We start from the raw sequence: 20,339 nt of genomic DNA, 5'->3' as shown, positions 1-20,339 counted from the left end.
CACAAAGACGGAGGCGGTGGCGGCGGTGACGAGGAAGAGCAGAGCGGGCGGGAGTCTCGAGATGGTGGACCGGCGGGCGCGTGGGAGAGCGAGAGCAAGTGCGGGCGGGAGAATCACCGATGGTCGCCGATAATCGCGGGCAACAAGAAGCAAGAAATGCAGTGTGGGAGCTTGGAAGAAAGCGAGGCTGCGGCGCTGATCGTTCGGCTTGTGTCCAGAGCCAGGCCAGAAGAAGAAGAACAGTGGAGACAGCAGACTGACACCTGACACCAGCTGGTGACACCTGCCTACACAAAGATCCGGGGCCAAGTACAGGGTACCTGCAAACGGACCTGCCCGCAGGCTTTTCATCCGCTGTTTTCACGCTGGCTGCCGTTTTTTTGCAAGCGGCGCCCTGTCTTTTTGGCATTTTGCGCCCAGGTTGCCACAGCCGAAACCTTGTGCGACTTGTACCCCGGTACAAGGTGCAACCCAAACTTCAACCCACCACCACCTCTGACCTTCTCTTTCTCGCCCATCACCAAATCTCACCACCATCTCCCGCTTCCCTCCGTCGCCTCATTCTGCGTCTCTGGAGCTTCCAGCTGCGTCGTCGTCCTTCGTAAGTCCTCCCAAATTCCGTGTATCTTGCCGTCCAGCTAGCTCACAACCGCCTAGGATCACCGTCTCTGTCTCTGCCGTCATCTAGCTGCCATGAGCTCTCCAAGCCACATGGCCAGCCGCCCAGTCCACCAGTCTGCCGTGGACCAGCTTGGCAGCCACATGCAGAACCTGGCCATCCAGAATCCGCCCGCTTCCAACCTTGGAGCTCCGGGCTCGCCCAAGACCGGCCGGAGGCGCTTGAACCAGGCCCAGCGCCGGAACATGAGCTCCCAGTTTGTCATTCCTGTAGACCCTCGTGCGCAGGACACGGCTCTTCCTCCACCGCAACCCCAGCCTCACCACCGCCACATGCCGGATCAAGGGCGTGGCCAGCCGTGGCGCCAGAATCCCGCCCATGGCGGCCCGCCCCATCACCACCAACATTCGCAGGGATTCAACGGCGGCCACCAGCCCTGGAACCACCCACAGAACCACCGCAATCACCACCAGCATCCCCAGAACTACCAGAACCACCAGAGCCACCATCAACATCCTCAGAACTACCAGAACCACCACAACAACCACCACTACAACCGCGGCGGATACCCCCAAAATACCCACAACCATCACCAACAGTATCAACACGCCAACCACCACCCCCAAGGCCATCGCCCTTATGGCTCAGCAGGAGACTTCCACCACCAAGCCTCCTCTCTGCACTATGACCACAGTCCTCGCCAGCACCACCAGAGCAGCCAAAGCTGGGCAGCGCCTTCACAGCAGTCTCGTCCGCAAATGGACAAATGCTTTGCTTACCTTGACAAGCTCAGCAGCGAAGCTCTCCAGGACTGCGAAATTAGCGCGGATGAACTCGCTTCCAAGAACCAGTTCCGCGCAACCCTTGAAATCGCCTGTCGCGAGGCCGTCACCAACTTTGAAAAGGAGGTCAACAACAACCAAGACTTTCCTCCTGAATCCGTGCAGCTGCGGTGTTTCGGAAGCATTGCCTCGGGCTTTGCCACCAAGGGCTCCGACATGGACCTGGGCTTGGTCACACCACACTCAAAACAGCAGCCTGATAGCCGGTCGTCGCCCATTCCGCGGCTGATCGAAAAGGCCTTCCTTGACTTGGGATACGGCGCTCGCCTCCTTAGCCGCACGCGTGTTCCCATCATCAAGCTGTGTGAAAAGCCCTCGTCGGAATTGTTTGAACAGTTGTTAAAGGAAAGAGAGCGCTGGGAAAAAGGCCTGTCCCATGAAGACGACGATCCTCCTGTACCAGCAAATCCAGCCAATACAGCAAACGCCCCATCGCCAGGAAACAAGCCGACGCTATCCAACGCCAACCCACCCGCCGCTGAAACCGGCGCTCAAGGCGACACCACCCAGCAGCCATTGCTTCTTTCTGGACGCATCTCACTTAGTCAACAGTCCGGCCACAGTCTGTCTTCTTACTTCACAACCGCCAAAAAGCTTCTTTTGCAGTTGCAGATGCCTGATCTTGAAGAAAACACCTTTGATAGGCTGGACCCCATCACTGTTCTCACACTTAACAAAATCTGCTATGCCTTCATCCAAGGACTGAGCGACGATAAACTCAAGAACATGGTCATGGCCCTACCCAGCAACCAATTCACTGATGAAGAAATGGAGCCTAGTCTCCCTGCAAAGAACCTCAGTATCAAAATGCCCTCAACCTTCCACAGCGTTGCCACCACCGTTTTCCAGATTGAGGCTGTAGAGAATCTCCAACGCTGGGATGCCAAACCCAGTGGCCTCGACGCCAACCACGAGGCAGACGGCTCGGCCGCAGCCCGGGAACTTCGCCACCTGCTGCGCCAGGAAATCTCTAGCGCTCAGGAAGCCTCTGCATACGCACGCCACATCAACAGCGCGCTGGCACGGTTCAAGCAGCTTCCGGTTGTCCAGGCCACATGCATGGAACAGCGACCCAGCGAGTCTCCGTTGGAATACTACAACCGCGCCAACCGCATTTTCCGCTCCTTCTCGCCCAGCCGCGGCAATGCCTCTGACCAGATGACACGCTTCTTCCTCTACTACTTCGTGCAGGGCGTGCACAAGCCCGAAATCCGCGAGGCTCTCGAGGCCTTTAGCAAAATCGGGGGTCCCTTGCATTCGCCTACTCTTGCTGATCTTTCTCTGAGACTGATGACCTTGCAACTCGCTTCCGACTTCCAAATCGCACATGAAAAGGGCGTGTATACCGAAGAACAGGACAAAATCGTGCTGGAATACATGGCCATTCTGCGCCGCCCGCTCGCCAAGCTACCGACCGCCGGAGCTCGTGCCTGGTACAAGTATGCGCTCCCCATGCTACCCGAGGAAAAGAGCCTGATTGAAAAAGTCAAAGCCATTGGCGACCCCGCCCTGTTATCCCCGGCGCGCGAGCGATACCGCGACGAGCTCGAGTTCCCCAAGGAGGGCGTCGGCGCACAATGCGACGTCAACTTCTCCGCGCACCTGGCCCTGCAAAACTCGACGCTCCTGCGGTGCTACTCGCACACCGATGTGCGCGTGCGCCAGATGGTCCTCTTCGTCAAGCGCTGGGCCAAGACGCGGCAGATCAACACGCCCTACCGCGGCTCGCTCAGCAGCTACGGCTACGCCCTGATGGTGCTACACTTCCTCGTCAACATCGCCGACCCCTTTGTGTGCCCGAACCTGCAGAAATCCGCGCCACCCAAGTCGGCCTACGCGCCCGCCGAGTACGCCGACAAGGTCGAGTGCCACGGCTACGACGTGCGCTTCATGCGCGACGAAGAAGCCCTGATTGCCGCCTGCGAGCAAAACACCATCACCGCAAACACCGACTCGCTCGGCACCCTGCTCTGCGGCTTCTTTGAGTACTTTGCCCAGTCCGGCCCCATGCTGTCCATCCCCGCCCGCCGCGGCTTTGACTGGGGCCGCGAGGTGCTCAGCCTGCGCACCTTCCACGGCGGCATTCTCACCAAGCAGGCCAAGAACTGGACCGGCGCTAAGACGGTGCTGATGGTCGGCAACGCCAACGCCGCAGAGCCCGCTGCCGCCGGCACCAGTACCACAGCCACAGCCACAGCCACAGCCACAGCAGCCGACCCCCCCGCAGCCACCCCGGACGTGGCCGACGTTCCGCTCAAGGAAGTCCGCTGCCGCTACCTCTTTGCCATTGAAGACCCGTTCGAGATCGACCACAACGTCGCGCGCACCGTGACGCACCACGGCATCTCGGGCATCCGCGACGAGTTCCGCCGCGCGTGGCGGCTGATTCAGAGCGTGCGGAGCAGTGGTGTGGTGCCGGCAGAGGCGCTGCTTGAGCCGGTGTCGTTGGTGTCGTTGCAGGATAAGAATTTTCTCAGTCTGCTGGAGAGTATCCACGCGCATTGAGTTTCCGGGGGGAGTGTGTGACGTGGGCAAGTGCATCTGGCGATGGATGGCTTGGAGAGTACCGTATATTCACGACAAGTCGAGGTCACATATGAAATGTAATCAGGACCGAAAAACCTCACAAGTTCAAAGTAATCTACATTCTCATGCTAGAGTAGTTACACCATTAAAAATATATTGAAAAAGTGCTTTATGCGACTAGTTATACAAACAATTGAGTGCATCATTTGTTCACAGCAATATAGTGTAATGTAATGTAATGTAGCCAAAGTTCTCTTTCCAAGCATCCACACCAACCAAAAAAAAAAAGGTTGACGGAGAATGCTTGGACTTTAGTATCGGACTTACTATTCCAACGTTCCGTTAAGGACCCATTCATGAAAAAGAACAAGAGCCCCTGCTGCCCAAAGGGGCAGCACCGCTGGTGTCTATAAAGACGTGGAGAAGGAGGGGAGGAGGAGGGGAGGGGTTATTCAGGGCAAACACGACATTATCGAGGTTCTAGGTCACTGTTGTTGTTGTGGTTGTTGCTGTTCCTGCTGCTGTTGTTATAGTTGCGGCTCATCTCAGTTCAAGGACGCCGTAAACTCGCAGTTTACATTTCTCGCGGCACGCCGAGAGTGTTGTGGAGCCTCAATATTCCAAAGGCAAACACTAAGACTGTCCGAACGCCGAAAACCTAATAATCAAATCAAGCAATAGTTAAACAAGCAAAAACATAGGTGGTCACCATGTCGATGCCCGCGGTACAAGGCCAGCGATGAGGGGGCATTACCAACGGAGCATCAACAAAAAAACAATAGACAAAGAAGAAGAAAAAAAAGCTACGCATGTAAAGGTGTGCGGAAGCCAAGATGCCTTACCCAACGGAGTATAGATGGATTGGATAGAGTTTGCCTGCGTCACTTGGCAGCGGGGGCCAAGTGTTGCTCAAAAGGTCAAACCAACTACAGCCCAAAGCCCCCAGACCCATCAGTCAAACTGCTGGAACAGCGGGGAGATGGTCTCGCCGTAGTGGTTACGGCGGATGGCTTCTGCCAGGAGAAGCGAAAGATCAATCACGACCAGCTTTGGCGTGTTGCGGATATCCTCTTGACTGATGGGGAAACTGTTTGTGACGACAATCTTGTCAATGCACTCGCAAGCTTGCATCTGGGCAAGGCAATCGCCTCCAAAAACACCATGGGTGGCCATGCAAAACACTTTCTTGGCTCCGCCACGCTTGACAACTGTCTCGGCAGCAGCAACCCACGAGCCAGGCTTGTCAATCATGTCATCAATGATGATGACCGGCTTGTCCCGGACATCACCGACAAGAGTAATCATGTGCTCGATTTTGGGGTTCTTCAACGTTTCCTCCTCTTCATCAGACACCTCTTCTTCTTCTTTGCGGGGGGCATCGGCGGCAAAAAAGGAAGAGGCGTGCGACATGGTCATCGGGTCGACATCGGGCTGACTGGCGTCAGTGGCCGACAGCGCGGGAGAGGGGAAGTCGTCATCGACAATGTGGCCATAGACGAGACGCCCTTGTGTGACTTCATCTTGGCTGTGTAGTTCTTCGTCCTCTCTCGCTCCTTCTTGGGCATTTTCGCTAACCTCGCCATCGGCTGGGGTTTCTGATGCAGAGTTGACACTCGCGCCGGCTGTGGACGGCTCTTCGGCTTCGGGGACTTCGACAATGGTGGGCTCAGGGGCGGCCTGAGAAGCTGCTCTGCTGAGACGGCTTCGTACAGCCACACGTTGAGGTGGACCAACACAGTCGGGAGTCGTAGAGTGAGGCAAGGAGATGTCATCACAGTCGCCATGCAGACCACGGTGGATGTTGGCGTCAAAGATGGTTTGGCGATCCATGCCATCCAAGTGGTTCATGATGATGTTGGTGGAGTTTGTCATTTCGTTCCGCACACGGCGCTTATCCGTGGTGACAATTCCAAAGTTCAGCTTCAAGGCATCAGCAAGCGAAGCGACTCTCTTGGTACCGCCGGGGTTCTTGGAGACCACCACACCCTCGCGCCAATTGGGGATGTTGTGGCGAATCCAGCGCGCAATAAGAGGCTCTGCATGTAGGTTGTCAACAGTGCCCTTGAAGAAGCCTTGCATCTGGGAGGCATGCAGGTCAACGGTAATGACATGCTTGACGCCAGCGACGTTAAGGAGGTTGGCTAGCATTCTCGCCGTGATGGCCGACCTTTGGCTCTTCTTCTTTGATTGGCGACTGTAGGGGAAATAGGGCACAACGGCTAGGCAAAAACAAGTTAGCGCGGGCGCATGGATTAATGTGGACGATTGGAGAGCAAACTCACCAGTAATCTTGTTGGCCGAGCCACCTTTGCAGGCGGAAATCATAATCAGCAGCTCCATGATGGAGTCGTTGATGCGAGGACTGCCAGACTGGACCACAAAAACATCCTGCTCTCTCACACTAGTCAAGATACGAACGCTGGTTTCGCCCTGAAGATGGAGTCCTGATTAGCATGATGAGCTGGCTGCTGTGCGTCATGCACTGTTGGTCCCGTCGAGTGTCTGGCTTTAGTTCAGTCCTGGCATCGAGGCTTGATAAGAACTCACGTTTGCAAACTGGCCCAGCTCCGCCTTTGCTGGCGCCATGCCCAGATGGGTGCAAATTTGGCCGGTAAGTTCGGGGCATGAAGACCCTGCAAAGATGAGTGTGCTGCGCATGATTGCGGCCGCGGGGTTTGGTTTGGGGATGAAGAGAGAGATAAGCCAGGAAAAATCAAGGGAAGAAAAGTTTTCGGCGGCGCGCTGGAGCACGAGAATTTCTACAGAATTGGTGAAGTGGGGGGCCGGAACTGTTGCGTGGCGCAGATGTGTGGCGCTGTGGCGCCAAAAAAAAAAACCACCGAAAGAACCCCAAAACCCTGTCGTGGTGAGTAACACACACTTGTGGGCCCGCAACAGCATCACATCCCGCCGGTGAGAAGGCGAGGGGAGATTAAATAGAAGAGAGAGGGAAAAGACGGGACGTGATAGATGACCATTTCTGCTAATTCTATGGGAGTCTGGGTCTCACGGCTAAGTGAATATCAACATCGCCTGAGGCTGCCGTATTGCTATGTCGGGGCTTTTCAACCTTTACTTTCCTATTTGAGCCATGGCGATCCCTCCTCAATATTTATCCTCCCACCAACATCACATCATCACCGCCATCTCACAACGCTTTGTCCACAATGGGAATCCCGCGTCTCCGGAGACATCTTCTTCCTTTTGCCAAAGAGACTGTTCTCAATGGCTCCGCAGTCGTGATCGACGGCCCCGCATTTGCCTACTATGTGTGCCAATCATGCGTGCGCGGTACTATGGGCATCCCGTCCACTGCTGATCTTGTGAAGAGAATGTTTGAATTGCTAGGGAGACTGAGAGAATGCAATGTCGAGATGTAAGTGGACCACAGCTCTGCAGAGTCACCTTGCTAGTGTCTGTCGTCCAACACACACTGACCATGAATCTAGTGAAGCCATTTACTTTGATGGCCTGCTGCCCCCGGACAAGATCACTACAAGACTGAAGCGGCACGTCACTCGATGGTCTTGTAGCGCCAAGTTTTTCAATCAGTACAACACTGGATGTGACCTCTCTATCATCTCCTTCAAAACGAGTAAGAAGGAGATATTTTGCCCTCACAGCGCTGCTCTAAGAGCACCGGTGCCATTACATCTCATACCCGCATTGCTTGAAGCTCTCCTTGAGTCTGCGGACTATGGTAGCAAAACATTCGTAGTACCGGGAGAGGCTGACTCCTTCTGTGCAGCCCACGCGGCAACGGGCAAGAACATCACAGTTCTCTCTGGGGACAATGATCTAATCATCCATGACCTTGGACCGGGAGGCGGCACTATCTTCTTCATCGACTTGAATTTCGGCATGATTACCGACACGATCCGGTGTCTTCGATTTGAACCGAGAACTATCGAGGACCGCCTTAGACTACCCCGAAAATCATTGGTCCGTTTTGCTTATGAAAGTCTTGACATGCCTGATGAGGATGCTTACGCGATCGCCAAACATGTTATGAGCACACCTTCTGCACCACCAGAATACTTGGAATTTGCCAAGCAATATAAGCCAGTTGACCTCACGAGCGCCAATCAATACCGTGGCCTCTGTCTTGGACCTCCGTATCTTGATCCTAGACTGTCGGAAATAGTTCTTCAATACCTGGGTATTGTTGCGCGGCCTGAAAGCCAACAACGTGACGAGACTCCACTGTCTTTTCTGACACCTTCGGTAGAGTCACAGCTAGAAATGTCACCTTGGGTACCATGCACTCCCCTCCGTCAGCTGGCTTACTCTCTGCTGCCAATAATCCGGCCTGGAGCGGTAAAGTCGATTTGCGAGTTTCGCAGACTATCGCAGACGACATCCAAAGGCACAAGCGTTGATCTAATCTCGACAGACGAGCTGCCACAGGCTTTCCAAAGCTTGGCGAACGATCTCTCTCGGTTCGGAAATCTCTCGTCGATGAAATCATTGATGGCCATGACTGTGCGCCTAGAGATGCAGCATTCGGTGTCAATGGACAGAGAGCCGCATTCTTTCAAGCTCGTTCGGGACGTGAAGTCTCTGCTTAATCTTCAGCACGACATCGTGTCCTGGGCTGCGCTGCACTTTAAAGCCCAGATTGAAGCATGCATCAACTCACTACGCATGATCCAGCAGATGCTCGTGTTTGCGCGAATCAACAATATCCACGTGCCCGAGGCTACAGCTCCTTTGGAAAAGATGCTCACGAAGATGGATCTTCTTGCAAATCTTCCCAGTATTCTTCAAGTTTTGGAATTTGCTTGGGCTCTAGAAAACAGCTCTCTTCTATGTAGCCTCTGCACTGAGTTTGGACTCGATCAACCCCAAAGAAAGCTAAGCAAGAAACAGGAGAAGTTGGCCCGGGGAAAGAGCAAAGGTTCCAAAGACAAGACGGCACAGCCTGTGGTGTCTTTATTAGGCAATACATTTGCGCTACTAAACACAGATTAAACAAAAAAACATCTGCAACATGTCTGCAACATTCTACATGGAGACAGGCGTCTGCGGTCTCTAAACGAATAGCCCCTATGCCGGCTTGCGGTAAACCACGCCAGCGCCGCCCTGAAGATTGATTAGTTGGGATACAAAGAAATTTTATGAGATGGCGATGTGACGAAACTATGAAACGACGTACCTGGTGGCTGGGAAAGATGAGCGTGTCTGCGAGAACGACATTCTGCCGGCGGGAAGCGGCAAACACAATAACCTCGGCAATGTCTTCGGGGGTTAAGGGATCCACGCCGCTTTATCGTAGCGTTAGTTGAGATTATCTACACCTTTCGTTCAAGTTGAATAGCCTTCACTTACTTGTAAACAGCATCAGCCTTTGACTTGTCGCCATAAAAGCGCACGATGGAGAATTCCTGTTCACGTGAGTTTGTTAGTACGGCAAACTTTCATGGATACTGAAGGACATCGTACCGTCTCAACCTGGCCAGGGTCAATCTCAATAACCCTGATGCGAGTAGAGATGAGTTCCTTGCGCAGGCTATCGGTGAAGCTGCGAACGGCAGCCTTGGTAGCACAGTAGATGCTGCCACCGGCGTACGGCTCACGCCCTAAGAGAGCCGAAAGTTAGCAGTTTGAAGGGCAGCATAGTAGATACCAGAATAAGCTTTACCTGCAATGGACCCAACATTGATGATGTCACCAGCACCGCCATCGGGTCTCTTTTTGAAGACAGGAAGTACGGCCTGGGTCATGTTGATCAGACCAGTCACGTTGGTCTGGAACATGACATTGATATCCTCCTCGGCAATATCAGGAGCACAAGCTACGCCCTTGACGAGGCCTCTACTTGTTGTTAGTATGTGGGCTATTCAGAAGGTGGATGTACCAGACTTACGCATTGTTCACGAGGACATCGATATCCTTGAACTCCTCGGGCAGACTCGGCACAAACCCCCTCACCTCGGCAGGATCACTGACATCCAGCTTGACTGAGAGAACTTTGATGCCATCGCCAACCTCGGACTTAATTTGCGCCGCCAGCTCATGCAGCGTCTCAATGCGCCGAGCAGCTAGAATCAGCTTCAGGTTGTTGGGAGCGTTGCGGGCAAATTCCAGAGCCGTGCTCTTTCCGATGCCGCTCGAGGCGCCCGTGACAAGAATCGTCTTGCCCTCGATACGTTTGGCAGCAGCAGCAAGAGACATGGCGCGAGTGAACAGTGGCCGGGTGGTAGTGGAAAGACGGAAGAAACGGAGGGCGGACGAGTGAGACAGTGGCAGTGGCAGCGTAAAAGACAATGGCATGTCCCAGAGGAAAATACAAACGAGAAGTAAGAGGAGCAGCAGAGTTCACACGAAAATGGCGTCAAAAAGCACGCAAATGTTGTCACTTGGCGCAAGCAAGTCAATCCTTGGGAGTGGATGGATGATGATATCACCAGCTTAACTATTGGCGTAATTGATAGCTTAGCTGCTCGCAGCTGGTGGCATCTGGCAGTCGTTTCTGTCTTTCAAATAGATTGAGATTAGCCAATCACAGCTCTGCTCGATATTGCAAACGCCATCACGAATGCTACTTTTAGCGGCCGATGCCATTGAGCCAATTCCAAGTCCCTTCTGCCGGCTGGCGGGTCGTCTCTCTAGGGTTAGGGTCCGGCCCTCAAAGCGGGGCTAGGGTCAAAGCTGCAGTTTGAAGCTCGAAGCTTGAAGCTTGAAGCTCCCGGAAGCTCTAGACTTGCTGCAACAAGCAATGAATGTGTATGTGTGCGTCCCAGCTAGACCACGTGAGCCATGGATATCAGTACCACTCCAAACGCGCCCTCTCCAGTGTCTGCTGGCCCCTCCGAGAAAGAGCGCAAGTACGATCGCCAGTTGCGGCTTTGGGCTGCCAGCGGCCAGGCCGCCCTAGAAAACGCCCGCGTGCTACTGTTCAATTCGGGCGGGGGAACGGCCGGAGTTGAGGCCCTTAAGAATCTGGTGTTACCTGGTGAGCTATGTTTAGACGGATGGGTTCTAGTCCATGTGTAGCAGAGGCTGACTTCCACTCCAGGTATTGGCCACTTCACGATATACGATGAAGCCACCGTTAGTGAAGCAGATCTGGGCGTCAACTTCTTTCTGGACGAGAACAGTCTCGGCTGCTCGCGCGCAGAGTGCTGCACCAGGTTTCTGTCCGAGTTGAATCCCGAGGTCCGTAGCGACTGGTATCCCAAAGCCGAAGACCACGAGGCCCAGCTGGCAGCCGTAGCGCTTGAAACAAAGAGAGTGCGCCTGTCGGACTCTCCATCTGCGTGTTTAGGATTGCAGAACCTCTTGCAGTCTCTTCCCGCCTTCACAATCGTCCTGTACGCGTTGCCTCTCAATCCAGAGTCTCAAGACATTCTTGAGGCGTATGCAAGAAAGCGCCAGATACCCATTCTTTCAGTCCACTCGGCCGGGTTCTACGCATACTTCAACGTCCGCCATCCCGGGCCCTTTCCCATTATCGAAACCCACCCTGATCCGACGACTACCACCGACCTTCGCCTTTTGGCGCCTTGGGAAGCCTTGGCCAAGTTTGCAAACGACATCACAAAGGATCTCGATACTCAGGACGACCATATCCACGGCCACGTGCCCTTTGTGGCCATCCTGCTACACTATCTCGACAAGTGGAAGAATGAACATGATGGATCTTATCCCTCAACCTATGCACAAAAAAACCAGTTTCGAAAAATGGTCACATCTGCCATGCGGACGAGCAATGCAGAGGGCGGCGAGGAAAACTTTGAAGAGGCGGCGGGGGCAGTCATGAGAAATCTCACAAAGTCATCGTTACCATCAAATCTAAGGGAGGTGTTTGATTTGATCGACTCAGCAAAGGTTTGCCAAGTCTATTCTGCCAGAATACTAGTATCAAACCGCCTGCTAACTACTCTCAAGCTTCAAACTTCCGCCTCATCAATCTGGACCACGGCGGCTGCAACAAAGGCTTTCTACGACAAACATGGCTGCTTGCCTGTCCCAGGAGGCATACCAGATATGAAGGCACAGTCTGATGTATACATTTCTTTGCAAAACATATACAAGACGAAAGCAAAAGCCGATATCGAGGAGGTGCTTGGCATTGCTCGAACTTTGCCTGGCGGAGAGGGCGTCACGGAAGAAGAGGTTTCTGTGTTTTGCAAGAATGCGGCCTTTGTCAAACTAATCAACCCCAAGCCGGCCGGGCCCAGCGCCCTCCAAAAGATATCAGGTTCGTCTGATTCCCATTTTCTTAGAGCCGTGCCACTGTGTGACATACTGACGCTCTCACTAGAACAAGAAGCCGCCAACGATGAAATGTCGGCACAAACCGGGGCGCCGCTTTCCCTTTTCCCCATCTACATGGCTCTCCAGTCTACCTCGCACGTCGCTACATCATCCGCCAAGGGAATTCTGTCCTCAATGAGCGAGGCGCTGCCCAACATGAAGAACCGCGAGCGCTTCCAGACTATTGCCGAAGAGGTTGCTCGTGCCGGTGGAAGTGAGCTACACAACATTTCGGCTGCGGTCGGCGGCATGATTGCACAGGAAATGATCAAGATCATCACGCGACAGTACATCCCGATCAATAACACGTGCATCTTTGACGGCATCACCAGCCGGTGCCAGGTTCTGGAAGTCTGAGCCCGGTGTAGGCTCACCGAGCCGAGAAGCTTTCACCGAGAGCACAACTACAAGAAAGACGATGCTCGCTTCCACGGCAGTTGCGGTTTCTGGGACTGTTCCGCACAAATATTTTCGTCGGCTTTTGGGGCTTTGTAAGCCACATCAAAACCCTCATTTTTTGTAGAATAGGAAACCACGTATCAATTTTTTTTCATACAGGATATCCTCTCCCAAAGTTTTGCTGAATACCTGCATGTTCTTCTCTTTTTCTATCGTGAAGCTAAAGTCGTCTTTGGTTGTCGAGTTGGCTGTTCGGATGCCTCGCAGTCTTTTTGGAGCCACAATCCGCCCGCGATGGAGGACAATCTCAGGTGCAACTGGATCCAATGCCGCAAGGAACTCAGAGATCGAGCTCTGGTGACGACTTGCAGGCAAGTTTGCTTCGACTTCACCGACAGACAGACAACCCACAAAAGTCGCTAACCCGTTGCTTTGCCCTCATCATCAGCCATTTGTTCTGCCTAGAGTGTGCCAACCGCGAAGGCCTTCTGAATCAGGAGCCGGCACGAAGAGCCCCTTGTCCCGCTTGTCAAGCACAGCTGCACAGCCCGGACGATGCCGTGATATCTAATCTCAACCCGACCGAGGACTACAAAACAAGCGTGCTAAGTGGTCTTAGTCCCAGTGTCGTCATGGAGTGTGCGGGCCGTGCTTTGAGTTTCTGGGCTTACCAGGCAACACAGGAGATGTAAGCTGATACGCATCCAGGTTCTCGTTCTCCCAGGAGCACGTATTTGCTAACGGCGATGCAGATATTACCAGCAGTACATGAATAAGCAGCTAAAGAAACAGTTCGACAACGATCGCCGCGAGTTTGACGCTTTTGTCAACAAGACTAATTCGGATGCGCGGGATCTCCAAACTGCCATATCAGGCAAGTTCAATGCAGTACCACTCGCTCGCTTTAAGCCCAATCCTAACAATCTCCGCGGCGCAGAACTTAAAACTGAGAACATGGATCTTCGTCGAAAAAACGAAAGCCTGGAAAAGGCTCGATCTGGTCTCAAGAAACGCCTAGACAGTGTGCAGTCATTATATGACAACGCCAAGATGAACTCTTCCATAAGAAACTTGGAGAAGGCCGTAACCGACGGTGATACTCACATCAACCAATCGTTTCAGACCCGGCCGGCACCTCCAGGTTTCGCATCCGCCATGTTCCCAGAGCCTTCGGCAGCCATGAAGCTTTCCAACGTGCCAGGCGGCTTATTCACGGGCTTGGCAGGACTAGATGGTTCTGCACCAAATCCAGCTAGCTCCATACGGCCCTGGGGGCAGTCTTTTCTTGCGAGTCCCATGGCAGGTAGGTGTCATTGACGTTGTCTTGGAAAACACATAAAAATACTTTTGTTGCTAACTAGTTGTAATCCGCACTAGACCGCGTGCGATCTATGGGTGTTGGCCCCGACGCAACAACACACACGGCCCCAGGCACAAGCCATCGGCAAAGAGCGGGCGACGTCCTCGCGTCGACAGCCAGCCCAACAATGTCACATGGGATAAATGGCCGGCCAAGGGGATCTTCTGTTACAGGACGGCCGGGGTCTGGGGGCTATGGCAGGCCACACACGAGCATGCATGGAATGGGTCTCAGTTCCGGGGTCAAGACAAGTCACACGGGAAGCAACATGGCATCATGCAACTACAACACCAGCAACTCTGCTTCAATGCCAGCTGCGGCTTGGTGTCCTCGTGGGTAGGGAGGCATAGGTATGCGCATTCAAGTCATACACGTAGAGCCTAGAGTGAAGTCTTGAAAGTCTTGGGGTTTCATCTCGGCACAAATGCACTACCGGAGCAGTTCTAGGGTTGTTGTTGTTGTTGTTGTTGTTCGTGTACAGAAATTCGTCGGCATCCATTTGCTCTGCTCGTCAAGGTTGAGAAGGGAGGCTCTGGGCTTATCGCTTATCTGGGCTGAATTGCAGGCTCCACATAAGAATTCTTTTTTTAGACTCATCAGTACTAACTTGCTATAAGCAGCCAGCTATACGTCTAGTTATGTACGCATGTACCCAGTCATGTATATTTCTATGCAGGTATACATACATGTGCATCAAAGTACCTGGCTGGAGCTTGCATTTTCCTGCATCAACTCGATCATTTGTTGATCCTCAAACCACCACAACGCTGCACCCTCAGTTTTTGGCCCACGCTTCTCGACTTGCCATCGCCGACGTGATGTGAATTAATCCTGTTCTCGACTCGCCATTTCTTCATCGCCAATACACACTCGCTACTTTTTTTTTCCGCCACGCTCGCTTTGTCAGCCAGAGCCACTGCTTCGACCTTCTCGCCCACCCATACGCACGCTCTCCTTGGCCCGCCTGCGCGAGCGTTCAAGCTTTGCGATCGCGCATCAGTCTCTCACCTGCCAGACTGCGACTGCAACTGCTAGGCCACCATGGGAAAGCACAGTATGTTATTCCAGACCTTTGCTAAACTTGCATCGTCACCCGCCCTCTACCCGCTACTAACCACGCCCGTCTCAACTCAACAGGCCGATACGGTGTTATATTCGACGCTGGCTCCTCGGGAACGCGAGTCTACGTCTACAAATGGAAAGACGCCCACAAGGCCCTCAAGGAGGCCGGTGAAAAGGGCAGCCATGCTCTGCCCAAGATCAAAATCGAGGAGAGCAAAAAGGTTCACCCCGGCGTGTCTTCCTTTGCCGAAACACCTGCCCGCATCGGGCCCGATCACCTCAAGGCTTTGGTGGACGTCGCGCTGTCCGAGATTCCCAAGGACAAGATCTCAGAGACCCCCGTCTACCTGATGGCCACAGCCGGCATGCGCCTGCTACCCGATGTCCAGCAAAAGACACTCCTCGATGAGATGTGTTCGTATTTTCAGAAGCACACAAAGTTCCCCATCAAGGATTGCTCCACCCAATTTCAAGTCATTCCAGGAGAGACCGAGGGTCTGTACGGATGGATCGCCGCCAATTATCTACTCGGCGGCTTTGACAAGCACAAGGACGCCAGCACCAACAGCCACGGCACATATGGCTTTCTGGACATGGGCGGCGCATCTGCGCAGATCGCCTTTGCCCCAAACTCTACCGAGGCTGAAAAGCACGCCGATGACCTGAAGCTGGTGCGTTTTCGCACGCTGGATGGAAAGCCTCTCGAGTACAAAGTATTCACAACCACTTGGCTGGGCTTTGGAGCGAACAAGGCCAGGGATCGTTACATTGAACAACTCGTATCCAAATACGAAGATCACCCCGACGGCCTGCCCGACCCCTGCCTCCCCAAAGGCCTACGTATGACATCGTCCGGTGAAATCCTGACGTCTGAAAAAAGTAAAGTTTCAGAGCCCATTCTGCTTGGAACCGGAGACTTTAAGAATTGCCTTGCTGAGACTCAGCCGTTGCTGGAAAAGGACGCGCCCTGCCCCGACCAGCCCTGCTTAATCAACGGACAACACGTGCCGGCCATTGATTTCGATGTCAACCACTTTGTCGGCGTCTCAGAATACTGGCACACCACCCATGGCGTTTTTGGAACACATGACGACGACAAGGACGAGTACGATTTTGCAACCTACCAGGACAAGGTCAACAAGTTTTGCAGCCAGGACTGGACTGATATCGAAAGCTCTCTCCATGCCCGCGGCAAGTCTCTTGACGAAAAGACTCAGGATGCGCTGCAGGCCTGCTTCAAAGCTTCATGGCTAATCAATGTGCTATATGAGGGAATCGGAATTCCGCGGGTCGGTCTGGAAAAGTCGCCGCACAACGTCTCGATTGATCCCTTCCAGCCCGTCAACAAGATCGACGGTGCCGAAGTCAGCTGGACCATGGGCAAAATGCTACTGTACGCTGCTGGTGAAGTGTCCGCCTCAAGCCCGTCTGCCCTCCCCGTTGGATTCGGCAGCAACGAGGCCGGAATTCCGGCAGACTTTGAGTATGCCGGCTCAGTTGAGACGCCCACCTCGGACGGCAAGTCAAACAAGGCGCACCCGCCGTCCCAGTCGCTGTCGGGCATGCTTCTTTTCATGCTAGCCATCGCTGCCATTCTGTTCTGCCTGCGGAAGCGCGAGTACCGCAGCCGCGTCGGGGCATTCTTCCGCGGCTTTATCGGGAACAGGCACTTCTCGTCGAGCCCCCGCAAGGCGTCGCCACCCGGCACCTCGTTCATCCGGCGGCTGCTGCGCACCAACTCGGTTCCGTATGAGCGCGTGCTGGAAGAGGCCGACGTTGAAGACTTTGAGCTCATCGACACAGACGGCAACGACTCGGACGCCTCGGTCAGCTCTATGGGCGGCCGTGGGCCGGGCTCGCTGCCGCGCATCAATCTGGAGCGCCAGGAGGGAAGCCCGGCGGCGCGAATCGATAGACGGGGCATGGTTGTGCGCACGGAAAGCCGCGAGCAGCTGGCGCTTCCGCAGATGCTTAATGCCGGGCGGCGGAGTCGTACGGGGAGTCCGACACGAAACAAAAGTCCGTTGGCGGATTGATGTTTGAAATGAATGATGCTTTTGATTTTACATGTTTCTTTTTCTTTTTTTTTCCTTGTCACTTATGATTATAATACTCACGAATGTCTAGAAAGTATTTTTTCACAAAGATGTTGTCTTCTGTGAACGTTGTTTTGTACTTTGCGTCTTCTATATAGATTTCTATCGACTCCATGTGCTCAGGTCGCCCGTCTCCGGCCTCCGGCCTACTGTGACTGTCGCTCCAGAAAGCTCGGGTCACTCCTAACGCGACTCTCAAACTTTTTCCACCAATTCTCAAACGCCTTGAGCGGCACAACCTCAACGCCGCCAGGCCCCGCCGAGCCGCTGAAGCTGGCGATGAAGTCAAAGGCATTGCTAATGATGTTCTGGGCCAGCGCAATCGTCGTCTCGCGGCTCGCCTTGGGCCGGACCAGCGGCATCTGCTGCAGCTTCTGGGCGACCTCGGCGGCCGGCTCGATGCTGATGCCCAGCACGGCGCCGTCGGCTGCAGCCGGCCCCGCCCCCGCCCCCGCCGACATGTACGGCGCGACGTCGATGCTCACGCTCTCCTGGCCCGGGCCGACGGCGCCGGCGAACTGGAAGTCTGGAGCCGAGCCGCCGGACGCAGCGGCGAAATCGGACGCGCGCACGGCGTAGATTGCCGCGGCGGTTTGGGGCGGCAGCGCGGCGCCGGGGATCAAGCACACGGTCACGGCGTTGCAATTGGTCACTGCATACAATAGAGACGTCTCGGACACAACGGATGTCGGCGTGGTGAGCATGGCTTGGCCAATGGGGATCACCCCGAACAGCGCGGCGGCGGCGGACATGGGTATGGCTAGGGATGTGGCGTGGTCAAGGGGGCGAGAAGGAAAGAAAGAAGAAAAGGAACTGACGCTGGGCACAAGTGTGTCAAGTCTGGTCGCGATGGGAGGCCGGACGCACGCTTTGGTTTTCGGGCGGCCGCAGGGCGGTGTTGGCAGTTGGTTAGCGGGGCTTGTGCGTAGTTAGCTTGTGGCGAGGGATACGTCAACTACATGAAACATTACCCGGGACGATAGAAGCAGTCAAGACGTGGATTGGCGTGACGTGACGGCTTCGGCTTGTGGTCGTGATACATTCCAGTTTCCATGGAGTTCTGTCGTTCTCTCACGTCATAGTTATCGATATGCATGTAGGGAGCCACTTATTTTTTTTTCGGCAGCTGTGACTGGCTTTATTGCATAATCGGGAGTGGGGCCGGCTTGGTGGGGCTTCTGGTCGTCATTTCCTGTCATCGGGTGGTAGCACAAAAGTCTAACCCAGTCTAACCCTATAAATACACTCTCCAGCTAGAGCTAGCTAGCTATCCTCGTTCCCTTCACACTTTGACAAATCCAGCACTTTAAGCACATACACGATCCACGATGCCAAAGCTTACGAATCTCGATATCCTCAACAAGGTAGACAGGTGCGTCACTACTACTACCAACTACCACAGCCCGTTCTCTTGTTTGTTCTCTCTGACAGACCCCGCAGATACCCGCACCCGGAAACACAGTCCGAGGAATATGCCCAGGCCCAGCGCAACCTGTACTACCTGCAGGCCAAGGATAGCGAGGGTGTCTTTCCCGTGGGGTGCATGCTGCGCCAAGTCGTCGATGCGCTGGCCAAGCTCCCCGAGGCCCTCGCGACCGGCATAGAGATTGACCACCAGAACCAGACGGTGACGGCCTTTACGCAGCCGACCGAAGCCGAGCGCACGGCCCAGATCGCAGCCATCACGCAGCACTGGCGCGCCACCAATACCTTCCGCATCCTTGCGGGCTGGCGCAACGAGCTGTGGCCCGTCTACGACCGCCGCGGGCTCAGCGTGCAGTACAACGTCGAGCGCGCCGCCGCGGGCCTCTTGGGCGTCACGCGCTACGGCGTCCACCTAAACGCCTGGGTCCCGAGCCCCAGCGGCTCTGCAGACGGCATCAGACTGTGGATTGGGCGCCGCGCGGCCGACAAGTCTACGTATCCCGGCATGCTGGACAACACGGCCGCCGGCGGGCTCATGACGGGCGAAGACCCGTTTGAGTGCATTGTGCGCGAGGCCGACGAGGAGGCGGCGCTGCCCGAGGCGCTTGTGCGGCAGACGGCCAAGGCTGCGGGACATGTCACGTACCTGTTCCTGTCGCAGCCCGAGTCTGGCGGAGAGTCGGGGCTCTTCTCTCCCGAGTGCCAGTGGGTGTATGATGTTGAGCTGCCGCAAGGCGTGACCCCGGTTCCCAAGGACGGCGAGGTGGAGGGGTTCTACCTATGGACTGTGGATGAGGTGTTCGAGCAACTGTACCAGGGCAAGTTCAAGCCCAATTGTGGGCTCGTGATTCTGGACTTTTTCATCCGCCATGGCATCATCACTAGAGAAAACGAGCCCAACTATGACGAGATCAAGAGCCGTCTCCGGCGCGCCCTGCCATTCCCCGGGCCGCACACATACATCACGGCTTAGGACGGAGTGCATTAAAACTTGGTTTTGTTCGGATATCATTAAAAACTAAGCGACGGACGGATATTTAGCAAAAGAAAAAGCCCGCTCCAGACCTCCCCGTAACCGCGACTGCGGGACTGTGTTGGTGTCTATGTAAAGCAAAAGTGACGCTCGGAATGGCATGTAGCAGGTGGACCTGTCGTGTGGCGTCGCGCCTACTGCCGCTTGAGCAGCAGGTAAATGTAGTCGACGCGCAGCGAGGTGAGTTTCTTGTAGGGGCCGTCCAGCGAGAGCAGGAGGCCGCCGAAGGAGGCGTAGACCTTGCTGTGAGAAAGTTAGCACGGGCCGGCGCAGCGGGACTAAAACTCAAGGGCGACGCACATGTTCTTGCCGTCGTCGCCGTCTTCAAACTTGTAGATCTTGCCGTGGCAGACGTAGTCGTACATGTCGGCCAGCGTCGGCTCAGCCGGCTGGTTGCCCTTGCTGGTGTCTCTCCAGCCCTTTTCCTCGCTCTTGGAGCCGTCCAGCGCCAATGACGTGGCCACCATGAGCGTGATGTTCTGGCCGACGCCGAGCTGGATGAGCTCGATGTTGATGTCGAGCGTCAGCACGGTCGATTCGTCCGTCGACTTGGCGCTTATTCTGGCGACGCGGTCGTACTTGGACTGGTCGAAGTTGGTGACGTTGAAGCTCTCCTCGAAGAGGGTGGCATCGCTTCCGTTTCCTGACATGGTGTGTGCGTGTGGACGACGAGGGCAATCGAGGAGTCGTGGTCGAAGATTGGAATTGGAGTGCTAGA

At 54.7% G+C, this 20,339-nt stretch overlaps 9 protein-coding genes across 9 annotated transcripts; 5 read left to right on the top strand and 4 right to left on the bottom strand.

The window, feature by feature from the left end:
* Positions 1-693: 693 nt before the first annotated feature.
* Positions 694-3,966, top strand: BROUX77_005601 (uncharacterized protein; the record flags this gene model as incomplete). The annotated part of the gene is made up of 1 exon (XM_073750493.1): positions 694-3,966. One exon carries the CDS (start codon positions 694-696, stop codon positions 3,964-3,966), a length of 3,273 nt encoding a protein of 1,090 aa, XP_073604487.1.
* Positions 3,967-4,938: 972 nt separating this feature from the next.
* On the bottom strand, positions 4,939-6,645 carry BROUX77_005600 (uncharacterized protein; the record flags this gene model as incomplete). Its single annotated transcript, XM_073750492.1, has 3 exons — positions 4,939-6,206; positions 6,270-6,417; positions 6,535-6,645. 3 exons carry the CDS (start codon positions 6,643-6,645, stop codon positions 4,939-4,941), a joined length of 1,527 nt encoding a protein of 508 aa, XP_073604486.1.
* A 509-nt stretch (positions 6,646-7,154) lies between these two features.
* On the top strand, positions 7,155-8,958 carry BROUX77_005599 (uncharacterized protein; the record flags this gene model as incomplete). Its single annotated transcript, XM_073750491.1, has 2 exons — positions 7,155-7,363; positions 7,437-8,958. 2 exons carry the CDS (start codon positions 7,155-7,157, stop codon positions 8,956-8,958), a joined length of 1,731 nt encoding a protein of 576 aa, XP_073604485.1.
* Positions 8,959-9,033: 75 nt separating this feature from the next.
* On the bottom strand, positions 9,034-10,161 carry BROUX77_005598 (uncharacterized protein; the record flags this gene model as incomplete). The annotated part of the gene is made up of 6 exons (XM_073750490.1): positions 9,034-9,069; positions 9,143-9,251; positions 9,316-9,371; positions 9,430-9,566; positions 9,629-9,801; positions 9,854-10,161. The coding sequence occupies 6 exons, from the start codon at positions 10,159-10,161 to the stop codon at positions 9,034-9,036; spliced, it is 819 nt and encodes a 272-aa protein (XP_073604484.1).
* Positions 10,162-10,746: 585 nt separating this feature from the next.
* On the top strand, positions 10,747-14,345 carry BROUX77_005597 (uncharacterized protein; the record flags this gene model as incomplete). The annotated part of the gene is made up of 8 exons (XM_073750489.1): positions 10,747-10,942; positions 11,006-11,817; positions 11,878-12,190; positions 12,254-12,554; positions 13,094-13,333; positions 13,398-13,519; positions 13,583-13,948; positions 14,023-14,345. 8 exons carry the CDS (start codon positions 10,747-10,749, stop codon positions 14,343-14,345), a joined length of 2,673 nt encoding a protein of 890 aa, XP_073604483.1.
* A 701-nt stretch (positions 14,346-15,046) lies between these two features.
* BROUX77_005596 (uncharacterized protein) lies at positions 15,047-17,103 on the top strand (the record flags this gene model as incomplete). Its single annotated transcript, XM_073750486.1, has 2 exons — positions 15,047-15,059; positions 15,143-17,103. 2 exons carry the CDS (start codon positions 15,047-15,049, stop codon positions 17,101-17,103), a joined length of 1,974 nt encoding a protein of 657 aa, XP_073604482.1.
* Positions 17,104-17,309: 206 nt separating this feature from the next.
* BROUX77_005595 (uncharacterized protein) lies at positions 17,310-17,915 on the bottom strand (the record flags this gene model as incomplete). Its single annotated transcript, XM_073750485.1, has 1 exon — positions 17,310-17,915. One exon carries the CDS (start codon positions 17,913-17,915, stop codon positions 17,310-17,312), a length of 606 nt encoding a protein of 201 aa, XP_073604481.1.
* A 576-nt stretch (positions 17,916-18,491) lies between these two features.
* Positions 18,492-19,561, top strand: BROUX77_005594 (uncharacterized protein; the record flags this gene model as incomplete). The annotated part of the gene is made up of 2 exons (XM_073750484.1): positions 18,492-18,535; positions 18,604-19,561. 2 exons carry the CDS (start codon positions 18,492-18,494, stop codon positions 19,559-19,561), a joined length of 1,002 nt encoding a protein of 333 aa, XP_073604480.1.
* A 194-nt stretch (positions 19,562-19,755) lies between these two features.
* On the bottom strand, positions 19,756-20,271 carry BROUX77_005593 (uncharacterized protein; the record flags this gene model as incomplete). Its single annotated transcript, XM_073750483.1, has 2 exons — positions 19,756-19,864; positions 19,922-20,271. 2 exons carry the CDS (start codon positions 20,269-20,271, stop codon positions 19,756-19,758), a joined length of 459 nt encoding a protein of 152 aa, XP_073604479.1.
* Between the last annotated feature and the right edge of the window lie 68 nt (positions 20,272-20,339).

This window comes from Berkeleyomyces rouxiae (assembly GCF_048999995.1).
Source record: "Berkeleyomyces rouxiae strain 22BRR77 chromosome Unknown BrBRR77_ptg000005l, whole genome shotgun sequence".
Classification (NCBI taxonomy): Eukaryota; Fungi; Ascomycota; class Sordariomycetes; order Microascales; family Ceratocystidaceae; genus Berkeleyomyces; species Berkeleyomyces rouxiae.
The sequence above is the reverse complement of the archived record's forward strand: the minus strand, read 5'-3'. Positions and strand labels throughout refer to the sequence as shown.